Below are 14,115 nucleotides of genomic sequence, written 5' to 3'. Positions count from 1 at the left end.
CAATAGTAATAAAAACAACGACCTTCCTCTCCATCTCACGACCTTCCCACAGCAAGCCCCAAGGAGGGCCCTGTCAGGAAGGCTGAGGAGGTTGTTACCGTCATGGTGATGACAGAATGGCTTTTTAGTCTAGAGCACCTCAGCTGTTATCCTTCCGCCCTCCTCCTACCAAGTGGGCCCAGGCCCTGTAATGGTATTGAGCTCTCTCTGTGGGCTGCCAAAACATTTGCTGATTTTAGTCAGCCTGAGAATATCATACAGCCAGAGAAAATATTTGCCTCTATTTATTATCATAGTCATAGGTCTGGTCATATCATAGGTGCAGTTGAGGAGGCCACAAATTATATTTATTTCAGAATTAAATATGTTTTTATACATAAATATATAATAAAGTCATGTAGTTATACACTATATATATAAATATACATAGTTACAAGGACTGGTTAAAAAGATAGTGTGTGTTTAAATTTTGCAACATATAACACAATAAAAGCACATTACCACGAATTCCTCTCAAAATATCTCTTCTCACTTAAAAACATTCATCTCGTCTTTCTTCTCACTTTCTGAGGAAGCCTTGGCAGAAATCCTTTCTGCAGCAGACATTCTTTCCCAAGTGTCTTTACAACTCTGATAAAAAATACAGTGACGACTACTGCCAAGTGTCATCCAATAGAAAAGTAGTCCTGTAAAAGATCACCATGTGTTCTCGTCTACCTTATTTACCAGATCTGTCACTGGTGACATCTGACTCTTCCCCAAAGCTGAATGACCATGAAAGGTAAATGCTTTGAATTAGTTCAGGACCCCCAGGCAGCCATGGCAGTGCAACGGAAACTCTCAGGAGAGAAGTTTCCAGAACTGCTTCAGAAGGTGGCAAGGACCATGGGATTAGCATGGTTGAACTGAGGGGAAGGATTTTGAGGAGGCTTAATGGAAACGAGTCTTTTATTGTAATAAGTAAAATTTAATTTAAATACCATCATATTGTTTGATCACATTGCCTATATATTTGCATATGTACCTCTATCTTACTAAGTTGGCTGATGATTAAATAGTCTGTCCAAAACCTCACACGCAGTGCCTGGCACCTCGTAAACACTCAGTACCTCGTCAGCATTATGAATGTTAGGTAACTGGCCTGGGTAGCCAAGTTACCTAATGTGCTTATCAAGATAAAAACAAGTGATTCTGTTCCTTTTCTTTTTGCGTACACCAAAAAATATCGTTAGTCATCAACAGATTAGAGACTCACATTCTATGGAACTGTGAGTGAGAATGGGACTAAAATGCTGGATGAATCAGATACAGGTCTGGCTTGATTAGTGTGAACGCTGGATATAGAGACATGGGGCCATGTACTTCTCCGAGAGGACAAATTGTTATACAGGCTTTCTTCACCTCTGCAGGGACACAAGCCTTGTGGAAGGATCTGCACCTCTCCCGGTGTACACAGCCTAGTTCTACTTTCATTAGATTCATTATATGCACAGTTCTGAACACACAATCCTGTGTGGCCCCAGGAACCTGATTCAGGAAGTCTGTAAATTGACAGGCAGTGGGGACTTTCTGTGCTTGGCCTGGCACTCAGGACCCTGATGCATGAGGGACAGCAGAGGATGAGAAGGAGCTCACAGGACCTGAAGGATCACGACTAAGTTAGAGGCAATGAGAGACAGAGAGAGAGAAAAAAGGGAGGATTACAAAAGGAATTAAATCATCTTTTACTTTCCTTTCTGCCTCTTAGTTACTGAATAGCCCACAAGAAAAAAATTATTGCCAAGTGCTAAAACATCTCTCCCTGACCCTAGAGCATTTGAAAATAAATACATGAGTCCTTATCAAAGTGGTGGAAGAAATCTAAGACTGTGAGGTTGCCCTAGAGGTGTTTCACCTACCTGTCTGCTAGGTAGCCAATGGCCACAGCACCAACAAAAAACCCCACATTCACGGCTGACTGAAACAGGTCCAGCATCCAGGAATGGGCACACACTAGGTCGAACTGTCCAGATGTGAGGCATGTTCCAGGCCAGGAGGGAAAGAAAGCATAATCTGGTTAGACACAATTCATCCAGGGAGCTCACTAAATATTCTTCAAACTGAGCTGGGATGGCTGAGTGGTAACAATCCTACAGGTTCTTGTCCATATTAATGTCCTTTTTTGGGGGGGGGTACCAGGAATCGAACTCACGACCTCACACTTGGCAGACAGGCACTTATGCTACTGAGCCAAATCCCCTGCCCCCATATTAATATTCTTTACATTACCAAAATATTTGTCCAAAATCCTTCCAGCTCCCACTTTGAGATGTGACTTTTGACTAAACTAAAGGAGCACCTAATCAGCTGAAGTATGTTTTCACTTACAAACAAATTTTCCTTCTTAATTTGAATATAGTGAAGTACATAGCTTTGTGGACATAACACATGTGCAGCCAGGAGAAGACTGGGCTGTTATTTCTTAGCTGACTTTTTAGCAGTAAGGGATTCACAGTGTCTTGCTAATTGCTTTCATCTTTAATAAGGCAGGGGATGGGGTCAGTAGGTGCTGGCCTGGAAATCAGGACATTTGACTTCTAGAGTTAATTCTGCTGTCACTCAATCTGTGTTGTGTATGAAACTTTGCTTTACTCTGGACTCAATTTCCTGTTCTCTGTGCAAAGGGATGAGATTAACTGCACTATATAACCTCTTGGGCTTTTATAGTGTTAAGTCCACGAATCTCTCTATTGTATGCAACTACTCACTACTATCTTTTAAAAGAGGCTCCTCTGCTCCAATGTGCAATTTGCACAGCACATTTTCACATTATATAAGTGGTCCTTTCAACTAAGCTGGAGAGCTCATTTTTCATTTTTCAGGTTAATTTCTCTTCTATTTTTCTTTGCCTCCAATAAACATGTCTATGAATGTCTTTTTCTCTTATTGGAATGAAGCTTCACAATTAGATTTTGCTATGATTTTAGTTTTGGATAAAAATAATTGTGCCATAGCATAACCTCCAACTCAAATGATTTCATATGGACACTGAGCAAATCAAAGAGGAAAAAACAGTGATCAAGAGAAAAGCATGGTGACTCACACAGTAAAGCACTATTCCAGTGAATGCCACATGCTTTCTCTGTCACCTGTGTGTTGGTAAAACAGAGGGAGGGATAGGGCTTCCAGAAAAGAGGAATCTTGAAAATATTCCCTTTCCTGGCATCAAGTCCTTTGCTTGTTCCTTACTGCTGAGACTTGCACGAACTAGAATCATTGTCAGAGTCTGAGGCAGTTTAAACTAATCTACTCATACTCTAGACAAATTAGAAGCAGCATGTTTTTACTTGGAAACTAGTATTTTATAATATACATCAAGTTTAAAGAGCATGTCTAGGCAGTTCTTAGAACCAAGTCTTTTCTGCTTTTTTTCCTTAAGAAAAGCTCAATTATTTGTCTTTTTTTTTTGTTCAGAGTCCTGAGCTCACTTACCTCAGTGACGATGGAGGAGCCAGGCGTGTCATACACCCAGCCATGCTGACAAGGGCCCAGAGGCAGGAGGCTCCTGTTGTCAGCCAGGCTGGACAGAGGGTCCATGCAGCTAAGGGTGCTCTGGTTCCAGTCCACCTCATACTGCATGCACTGCTGGAGGAAAGTCTTGTCCGCAGCACCCAGGCCGGGCACTGTGTAGTTGAGCTCCTCGGCCAGACTCCAGCCACATCGCTGGCTCAGTTTGGCCACCCCGGGGTTCCAGCATCGGTGGTTGGGGATGAAGCCCAGGAAGACAATGCCCACATAGATCGGGGTGAAGGCAGCCGAGAGCAAAGTTAAGAGGAAAAATGTTTGTTTCTGAAAAAAATGGAATTCTCCTATATGCTCTAAAATGTCATCCACGGATGGCATGATTCCCGAAGGCCACAGCCCTGGTAAGTCCAGTGCAGTGTCCCAAGTGCTGCTGAGAGCGGCAGCAGCCAGCTCAGCACAACTCAGGACCAAGAGTCGAAGGGTGAGAGTTAGTTGACTTTAGAAAGGGGCCAGCCTACGAGTCCGGCTTCTTGGTTGGGCCAGTTTCGAACTGCGCCCCTCTCCAGTGAGGGAAGGTCTTGCTGCTGCCCGGAAATACTCAGAGTAGGCCCCTGGGGCGCAATGTTGTATTTATTGTAACATTATTCTCTCTGAGCTTGACTCTGTCTCTTGCTAGCATGCAAACAATCCTTTCTCTGTAATGCAAGGGGAGAAATCTGAGTCCCTCCACATATTGTTGTGTATTAATCTTTCTCTAGCATTCCAGGTGTCCAGGAAATTAATATAGTCCTATCTCACAGCACAGCTGGCCTTGGTGTCAGGTGCAATGGAGAGGGCATGCACTTTGGGCTGTGCTTGCCCAGCACAGTATGCACCAGGGTCTCATGTCCCACTCCAGTTCTGCCGCTGGGCTCCTTCTACAAACAAGTGGGTTAGGAAGGCATGCTGTGACGGCTTGCTTTGATTTCTCCAGATATTATCATTCTGGCCTTCCCCTTATCCATGTGAGCAGAAATAATAAAAGTTTTGCTTCACGCATAGATCAAGTGTAAATGCAGGCAAGAGTGTTTTGTGCCATTGTCTTTTTTTGTTAGAGGTATTTTTTGTTATAGGTTACAGGTGTCTTTTTAAGATGGTAGTCAGGGCATCCAAATGCAAAGGGAGAGGCAGGTCATCTTTCCTGCTGGGCTCAAGGCATTATGACACTGCCAAGCAGAGGTGGCCCCTCTGACATACCTGCATTGATACAGCCTCAGTTATTTAGTCCAGCTTGCTTTCCTCTCCTCCTTTCTCCTCCTCCTCTGTTGAATATTCACTGAGTTTAACCGCATGGTGTGAAGGTAGTGACCTGCTGTCCTTCCCGTGGTCTTGACTGGCTTACATAGAACCTCTGAACGTGCTGCTAGGGCACTGCAGTCCATTGGTCATTTACTAAGAGATGGATACGTTTGGAGCGGTCCAGGGGCTGCCTTAGAGGTGGCCAGAGTCGTATGGGCATGAATCAGAAGCTGAGGCTACGCTTCTCTGCCGTCAGTTCTTCTGTTTATTCACCAGAAGACTGTGGACATGGACAAGTTAAAAAGTGACTAAGGTTATCCAAGTTCATTCTGCTCCCAGGGAAGCAAGAAATTTACAGACACTTACACCTAGATTTGACTCATGGTCACAGTCCATGTCTAGACACGAGATCTCCACACCATGAGCAAGAAGGCTCCAGGTGAGAGGGAGGATACTGTGGGCTAATGGGAAGTGATGTTGAAACTCATTACAAATTGCTTAAAGGGAATTATCAGATAAGGCAACAAGGTAAGGTGTCAGATCACTTACAGGACTGAGTTTACAGTCACTGGACACCTTTTCATCAAAGGAACTAACATGGGAGTGAGTCCTACTGCAGAACTGTGGTAAAATCAGTCCTATCAGGTGACAGGCTTGACTCTACAGCAAACCTCCCAGCCAAAGGGCACCCCCCACTTCCCCAAAGATAAGACCTAGCTGGAAAGTAATCAGTCTTGAAAACTAGAGATCAAACATGCCAGCCCCAATCAGGGTATTCTTGACCTTTCCTCCTCAAGCAGGTCATAGATTCATACTTGAGAAGTGCCCTCCCTGTGAAGAGAGGCCAAAACCACACAGGGACACAGAGCAAAGTGAGTTCTCCCAAGCTCACTTCTTTATCACACCATACTTTCCATGATGCTCTACATTCCCTCACACCTAAGAATAAAAATACATGAGTTTCCCAGGGCCTTTGGGCCTTTGTTTCTGAAGACACTCATTCATGCAAAACTTATACTAAATAAATTGGCAAGCTTTTCTCTTATCATCTGTATTTTGTTATAAGGGCCTCAGCCATGAAACCAACAGTGGGTGAAGAAATCTCTTCCTGTCCTACATTCTAGCTTAGACCTGCAGCTTGGGCATAGGGGCACAACACTCTTACAGAGCTCTTTGGTTGGGCTCACAGTTTACATATACTGGGGGACTGAACCCAGGTCTTTGCACAAAGATACATTCCCACCCTTTTTTTATTGAAAAATAGGGTCTCACTAAGTTGCTAAAGTTTTCCAGGCTAGATTCAAACTTGAAATCCTACCTCTGCCTTCCAGAGTGCTGGGATTACAGGCATGCACCACAATACCTGAGTATTCTCCCAGTTTGGTTTGCCAAAGTAAACTCCTTATTAAAATCCTAATCCAAACACAATTAGAATTTGTTAGGCATTTAAACTGTCCAGAATCTCAAAGGTAAGTCAAGTTGTTTTCATTGCTTTCTTTGTTTTTAATTTTATTTAAGGAGAAAAAGAAAAAAAGCAGAGAAAGGGTACAAGTTATACAGATTTACAGAAAAAAATAAACAGTAGGAAATCACTAGTTAATGGATTACATATTGTCATCTTAGAAATATTTGTTCAAGTTACAAAATTAAAGCTTATAAAGTGGACATTCCAACAGTGAGACTGCAAACAGTTCTGTTCAGTGATCAAACAAAACTCAGTAATATCATTATCTATCTTATACACTTAAATATACATGCAGTTATATCATTTAGAGCACTTTTCCTCTCTTTTGCACAATGACAATTACACATTTTGGGTTTTGTTGCTCCCACAGTTCTTATTACTTTTTTGGAAGAGAGTAGAACCAAATGTGACATAACAGAACAGAGTCAGTCAAATCAAAAGGGTGGACATAATAGATAATGTAAAAGCATAATACAAGGTGATCAACAATGGTTACCATAATGCCTCCTGCTATCTCTAATATAATTGCCTATATCATCAGTTGTAATAAAATTGAACAAAACAGTAAAGAACAAAAGCAACAAAACCAAAACCTTGGAGACATTATAGGTCTTCAAAAGTAGATAATAGTCAACCAGAATGGGCATCATTATGAATCCCACTATCTTCACAGCTGTTGCCTAAACTTTCGAACCTGGTACTATCAAGCAAAACAGAGTAGAGAGACATCAATCAAAACAAGATGGTGAGAGCAATACAGGGCTTTAAATCAAGATAATGGAAAGTCAAAGTGGGTTACTATAATATATCCTGCTATTTTTTATTTATTTTCCCCTTAATTAAAAGGATAAAAATAAAAATAAATAATAAAATGGAGATTGAGATAAAAAAGGGCATAGCAGCAAAACAGCACAGATCAAAACATAACCATTTAAGCAAAATAGTGTTTCACCACAAGATTATCCCGACATAAAAGTAGTTACCATATTGTCTCCTTCCTTGAAATCTTTGAGTATAACTTCATATACTGTAGCATCAAATATATCAAAACAATGTAAAACCATTTAAGAGAATGACAGTATTACAGGGTATTTAGAATCAACTAACAGAAAATGAACAATGGTTTCTATATAATCTCCTTGTCTATAAAAGTTTTTGCTTATACTATCATACATAATAAAATCCTATAAGATACAACCTGTTTAGACCAATGGAGACAGAAGAACAAAAGCTTGATGAAACTTCAAAATAAGATGATACTAAATCAGTATTACCTATTAAGATGTCATTTTCTCCAAAATAGCTGTTCCTATCATCCAATCTTCTCTGCCTCATTTCTACTGAGCCCTTTTTTGTCATTAGTTGTCAGTTTGTCTTCTTCATTTTGTTTTCTGCTCCATTCATTGTGGCCTCTCTGCCACTATTTCTGGATTCTTTGTATTTTTCTTTTTTAGACTATCCTGCAGTATTCTCTGTAGAGTTGAATTGGTGGTTGCATAGTCCCCTAGTTCCTCTTCATCCTGGAAGCACCTTGGTTTTCCATCAATTTCCAGGGATAGTTGTGCAGGATATCTCAATCTTGGCTGGAGATTATTATCTTTCAAAGCTTGAATTATTTCCCCCCATGCTCTTCGTGATTTGATGGTTTGTGCCGAGAAACCTGCTGTAATTCTGATGGGTGTTCCCTTGTAAGCGATCTGTTTCTTGTCTCTGATGGCTTTTAATATTCTGTTCTTGTACTGAATTTCTGGAATTTTAATTATTATATGCCTGGGTGTTGCTCTGTTTGGGTTGTAGGTGGCTGGGTCCTGTATGCTTCATACAACTGAGTATCTTTACCTTTTGCTAAATTAGAAAAATTCTCCTGGATTATTTCTGTGAGTAGCTTTTGTAGCTCATTTGTTTGTGTCCCTACTTCTTCTTTTATGTTCTTAATTCTTAAGTTACAGATCCTCTTATCATCTTCTAGTCTTTGTATTATTGCTGTTTGTTTCTTTGTTATTTTTAAGAAGTTTTTCATTTCATTCTCCCATATTACAAATCTGCCCTCCAGTTCAGATAATCTGTCCTTAGTTTCTTTTAAGCTGTTATGCCAGTTTTTGATAGAGTTTTTAGTTTCTTGGTAATCTCTTTGAACCTGCTTCATGTATTCTATGCTTTCTCTATTTTCTCCATCAAACAATTCTCCCCTCTTTTTCTGTTCTTCCATTTCACCATCTGTTTTTTCTTGGGTGGTGCTTAGCATTTCTCTAACTATTCTGCTTATCTGTAGCTTCAGGTCATTAATAACTTCATTCCTGAACTTGTCTATGAGGCTCTGGAGATAGCGCTTTATATCTATTGGTGCTGTGTCTGCTATTGCCTCTTTCTCAGGATTGGGGGCCAAGGAGCCTTTCTTGTTGCTGCCTCTTCCCATATTCTTTGTTCCTTATATATGCAAGCATATATAAGAGGCCCAGCTTCCTTCCCTGTTAGCCACAGTCTGATTGAATTGTGCTGGCTAGGTGTTCCCACCCACCGCAGTGCACCAGGAAGTTGCAGACTGGGCAGCCTATGGGCAGCCTGCCCCTCCAGGTCAATCTACCTTCAGATGCTGGGACCTGGGTTGTGTTAGCCTACTGGGTCTCAGCCAGCAGTGTCACATAGGCTAGGCACTGCTCACCAATCCCGCTAAAGAGGAGCATACGTGACTGAAGTCACTGCAGCGCCCTGTTCCCACAAGTCTGCCGGGTCCCAGAATGTCCTCTGTTGGAGTCTCCTAGACCGTGGAAGAGTCCCAGTTTCTCTCACTCACTGCAGGTCTATGCACGGCTCACCACCCGTCCTGCTTTCAACTCTGTTGACCAATTCCAGTTCTCAGAGCTTTCGCTCATCTCTCTCCCTGCCGAGTGGATGTAGATGCAGCAGCGGTGGCGGGAAACCCAAATCTCGGTTTCCAATGGCACAGGCTCCAGCTTTCACACTGAGGCTTTTCTGTTCCTGTTATAGCACCAGGATTACATTCCCAGTTGGTTTCTCTCAGCCCAGTTCATTCTTGGGTCAGCAGGGCATATCTCCACTTGCTTATGATTCCTTACTCCACACCATTCCTGAATTCTTTTTTTTTTTTTTTTTTTTGGTCTTTTTCGTTTTTATCGGTACCGGGGATCGAACTCATGACTGGCTGCTTGCAAGGCAGGCGCTTATGCCGCTGAGCTAAATCCCCAGCCCCCCATTCCTGAATTCTAAGCTGAGTCTTTTAGAGAGCCTCCATAGCTGTTGCTATCTGTCCACCATGTTCTCCCCATCATTGCTTTCTTTAAAAAGAGAAAAACTGTCCAGGTTACAGGCCAGTGTGGCTTACAAAGTAAGTTCAAGGCCAACTTGAGCTGCATAGTGAAACTCTGTCTCAAAAAGACAAAAACAAAGCAAACAAAAAACCAGAGAGATGAACTCCAATAGGAATGGAAAGTAGATCTTATAAATGTGAAATCTTATAAATGTGAAACTTGTGGAGAATGGCCAGAATGAGTCATTTAAGTTTCATTGCCATAATGATCAGCTTTCCATTTTTAAGTGTGTAGAATCGCAACTAATTTTCTCTTTGATCAAGTCATTATTTAAGACTTTTTCCACAGAATTACAGAAAACTGCAGGTCATGCTGCCATCTGTTTTTGATAAGGAGATTTCAAAACAGGTATGTTTTATGTGTTGGTGTCAAAGGAACATACTAATTTCAGAGTGATTTGAAAATATAAAGCAGACCTTTGAATTCCCAGTGAAGCTGTAGGTGCATCACTAGAAGTGTTGCTCTGAAAATCAAAGAAGTCTGGCAGAAAGATGGCCCATTACATGGCTTTCTTTTGTTATGACATCACCCCAGAGGAGGGGAGTGGTTCATGAAGGAGAAGACATCTCCTTGGAAAAGGTGCTGATTCCAAGTGAGGGGCGGGAAATGAACGGTATGTGCCTGGCATTCTGTTGGGCTAGGAAACAAAAATGTTGAGATTATTGGTCCTGTCAACAGGTCAGAAAGGCTACCTGAAGAGGCTCCCATTGGCCCAAATGGAACAATTTGGCCATCAGAAAGAATAACTGCAGTACACTGAGACTCATGAAGTTTATTTTTAACTGTATGGATTCATAGTGATTTTTTAAACAGCCCATGAAAAAATTAATCTTGGCATCAGTCTTTCATAGATGTGAAATTTAATAACTGATGTGCTGAAGAAGAATTTCACACCAGAGGATTCAGACTGAAGCCGCTTGAAGTTATGGGCCAATCTTACCATCAAAAAAAGTTGTAATTAGAAGAAATAAATCCTGGTGTTCTCTTACTCAGTAGGATGACTATCATTAATCATAATACATTGTATATTTCAAAACAGTTAAGAGTGCTTTGAACACGCTCATCAAAAAGAAAAATATTTAAAGAGATAGATATACTGATTACCTTGATGTGATAATTGCATACTACGTATATCAAAATTGCACATGTATCCCATAAATATATATAATTATTGAGTGTGAGATTTACCAAATTTTACAAAAATGGTAAAACTTACCTTTGCAGGCCACATATTTTAATAGGTAACACACAACATACAAGCTAAAACATATCCCTTGTTTCTAAATCTGTCAGTTTATAGGACATGTTTGGGTTCAAGTTAGTAAGTGACAGCATAAGAAAGTAATTAGCCAAATCCAGAAGCAGGGTATCCATCTGATAACCCAGTCGCTCTGAGGAATCATGAGTCAACAGGGTGTAAATCCAAACACAATTAATAGACCACATTTGGATTCAACTGCAAAAATAATCTTGGAGAAAATTATAGAAATTTTAATATGGACAGGAGAGTAGGTGATATTTAAGAATTATTTTTAATTTCAAAAGTGTGATTATAGCACTGTGGTCATGGCTTAAAAGAAGCATCATCAATTGGGGGTTGTCATATTGAAGTCGGTATGGATGAAATGGCAAATTGTCTAGTATTCTCTTTAAAATACTTTAAAAAAGTGAACGCAGATGGAGGAAACAAAAATAGCAAAACTAAAGCCACCAAAACCAGCAGCTACTGTGAAGGACATACAAATGAACTGTCTAGGGCCTCCTGATCTTATGCTTCTGGCAGATTCTTTGGCCACCTTTCAATAACTTTTTTGTATAATTTTCAAAAGAGCTTTGTAAGTCCAGCCACTTTTTTTTATTTTCTTACAAGCTGATTTGGTTGGTGAAGTTGGTTTCAGTGGGTAGGGTTTGCTAGAATGTTCTTGGCTCTAGAAACATGTGGTTTGGGAAGAGAAAGGCTGAAAGAACCCTCACTACTGGGTGGTCACATGGTCAGCAAAGATGTGGAGCCACAGCTGAACCATATTACTAAAGATGAAAATTACCAGTAGAATTTAGAGTGGATCTAACTCCTGAAGAATTTGTTTCCTGGAATGCAAATTAATAAGAGAAAATTGAAATATTCAATCCTTTGGTTAGTGTTATCTATAAAAGCTAAAATGAAAAGATAGTGCTATATCAAATTTTGGAGCTAGACCAAGGTCATATTTCAGTTAGTCTGAGTTTTGGCTCCTACCACCTACTAAAGAAAAAAATTATTTATTGACACTTGCTAAAGAAAATAAAGAAATACATTTTTTTTTCAAAACTATCTTCATAGGTATAGTGGCTAGAGCCATAAAGTTTTGCCGTAGGGGGAGAGATTGTGCTCAAATCTGAATACAGCCTGGGCCAGTTGGAATTTACAGCCAAGAAGCAAGGCAAAGGTCAGAGGATGAAATGTTATTGAGGAGAAACATCAGGTGTCAGAAGGATTCTGGCTAAAGAGACCTAATACTTCATGCCGAAGTGATTAGACATCAATATTGAATAAGGACTTACTGTCCAACACACATAGCAGCAATGTTGTGGCACTAGGTTTTTGCAAAAAGAAAAGGCTTTCTTGTGTGGTAACATGGCAGGGACGCAAGGAGCTGGTAAAAGCCGAATCTGCTTTTCTAAGCGGTTGATATTGGAGGAATTTACAGGAAGGAAAAAAGGATAATTTGCTTGTTGATTATGTGACAAAAAGGAGAGGTTCATGGTTCTTTTATATAGATACAGATAGTAATGACACCTATTCATAGGTGACATGTTTCTTTTGGGGGAAATATTATGATCTGCACGGGTGGGGATTTTGAATTTTGAGATTAAAAAAAATGTTACCCACTGCAAGAGCTGGTTTCAGTACATGACCGTCCATTCTGATTCTTGAAAAACCGGTTCTAAATCATCCTTGGTGAGTTCTGGAGGCTTTTCTTGAAATACAACTTAAGCATCTTATTATGATTACAGGATTTATGTCCTGTCCTCAGCCAATTTCAGTATCGCTTTGGATGGGGCAGGATGAAGAACCTGGGCCCTCGTTTCTGCTCACCACTCAAAAGTCAGTACGTGGGAGATGCAAGTTAGTAGGAAAACTGTGAATTTTATTCAAGGGCCAGCATCCTGAAAAAATGGAAAGGCCATTGTCCTCAAGCTCCATCTTCAGGAACTCAGGATGCCAAAGGTTTCTTTTCAGAGGGAAAGGACAAGCAGGGCAGGAAGGCTGTGCTCTGAGTAGGGTCTTCCTCTTCTCGATTACGTGTCTTCTTTTTCGTTTTTTCTAACCAGAACATTGCAATTGACCTGAACGTTCTGGAGCTAGCTCTTGTTCTTTAGAAAAACATATTATTTTTCTATAAGTTAGATCTGATAGCAGTTTACTGGCTTTGTGTTAGCATGAACAGAACTAAACAATAAGGGACAGTATTACACATTCTGATGTTATCTAAAGGTTACCAGATATCCTGGATTCTGTAAATCTAATGAAAGATTATTTAACAGTTAACATGTTAATTATTTAGATGCACCTCCTCTCCTCTTTAGAATATAGACTGGTGGCCAAATGTTGTAGGCAGGGGTTGTGCAAAGAACAATTTGAATAAGGACATGGAGTTTATAATATTATTTTATGATGGTCATCCAGAGTAGCACAAAAATGCAGGAAATCTATCCAGAACACTAATGACACAGAATATTTAGCCAAGGGCCTGAATCCCACAGCAGTGTCCCACATGAGTCCAAGTTGAAGACCCAGACCTCATGACAATGCCTCTCACTAGTCCAACTGGAGGTCTAAAGCCCACAAGAAGGACTCATGCCAGTCTCTTTTACAGACCTGGGAAGGCCCAAAGGTCAGCAGTGGAAGCCAGAAAGTCTATGCCAGCAGGGTGAAGTTGCTGTGCTGGTAGATTGAGGGTTCTATGCTGGAGCCAAGAAGTCACACTCACAGCAAAGACCACGGCTGTCCTGAAAAAGCACCACAGCCATCCTCAGTGACACGGAGGCCGTGAGCTCCTTCTCCAACAAACAGTTGAGTACATGCCAGGAAGCCAGCATTATGAGTTCATCCTGGAGACCAAGTAGCACACGTCTTCTCCAGAGTCAGGAAGCAATGCTCAATGTGAGGACCAGAGCTTCTCCAGGAGAGCCAACAGCTCAAACAGCAGCTCATAGGAGAACCCACAGTGTCTCAATACCTTAATGCAATAACTCCTCCTTCTTCCTCTCCATGTCTCTATTTATGCTGGCAACCTTTCTCAGGTGAAACATCTACACTCAGCAGCATGGTGATTCAATTTTGCTGGCCTTAAGTTGACCACCAGTTTTTAATCCATAACACCAAGTGTGTCCATATGTGCCTGAAATTCCAGCTTTTGAGATGGTGAGGCAGGAGGATCACTATGAGTTCAAAGTCAGCCTGGAACTGGACTGGATAGTGAATTCAAGGTCAGCCTAAACTATAGTGAGACCTTGTCTTAAAAAAAAGAAGAGAAAAAAAGAAAAGAAAAGAAGTGA

The 14,115-nt window shown here is 40.9% G+C and overlaps 1 protein-coding gene across 1 annotated transcript in view; it reads right to left on the bottom strand.

Moving 5' to 3' along the window:
• Positions 1–4,999, bottom strand: part of Slc22a2 (solute carrier family 22 member 2) — a 36,121-nt gene extending 31,122 nt beyond the window's left edge. Inside the window, exons 1-2 of the mRNA XM_063233099.1 lie at positions 3,472–4,999; positions 1,899–2,002 (exon numbers count right to left, since the gene is read on the bottom strand). Coding sequence (XP_063089169.1) covers positions 1,899–2,002; positions 3,472–3,882 — 515 coding nt within the window. The 5' untranslated portion in view covers positions 3,883–4,999. The remainder of the gene's footprint in view (positions 1–1,898; positions 2,003–3,471) is intronic.
• Between the last annotated feature and the right edge of the window lie 9,116 nt (positions 5,000–14,115).

The sequence above is a fragment of the Cavia porcellus genome, unplaced genomic scaffold (genome assembly GCF_034190915.1).
Source record: "Cavia porcellus strain 051 isolate PalLab524CR breed Dunkin Hartley unplaced genomic scaffold, mCavPor4.1 scaffold_22, whole genome shotgun sequence".
NCBI classification, from domain to species: Eukaryota; Metazoa; Chordata; class Mammalia; order Rodentia; family Caviidae; genus Cavia; species Cavia porcellus.
Note: the sequence above shows the minus strand (reverse complement) of the source record. Positions and strands in the feature narration are given on the sequence as shown.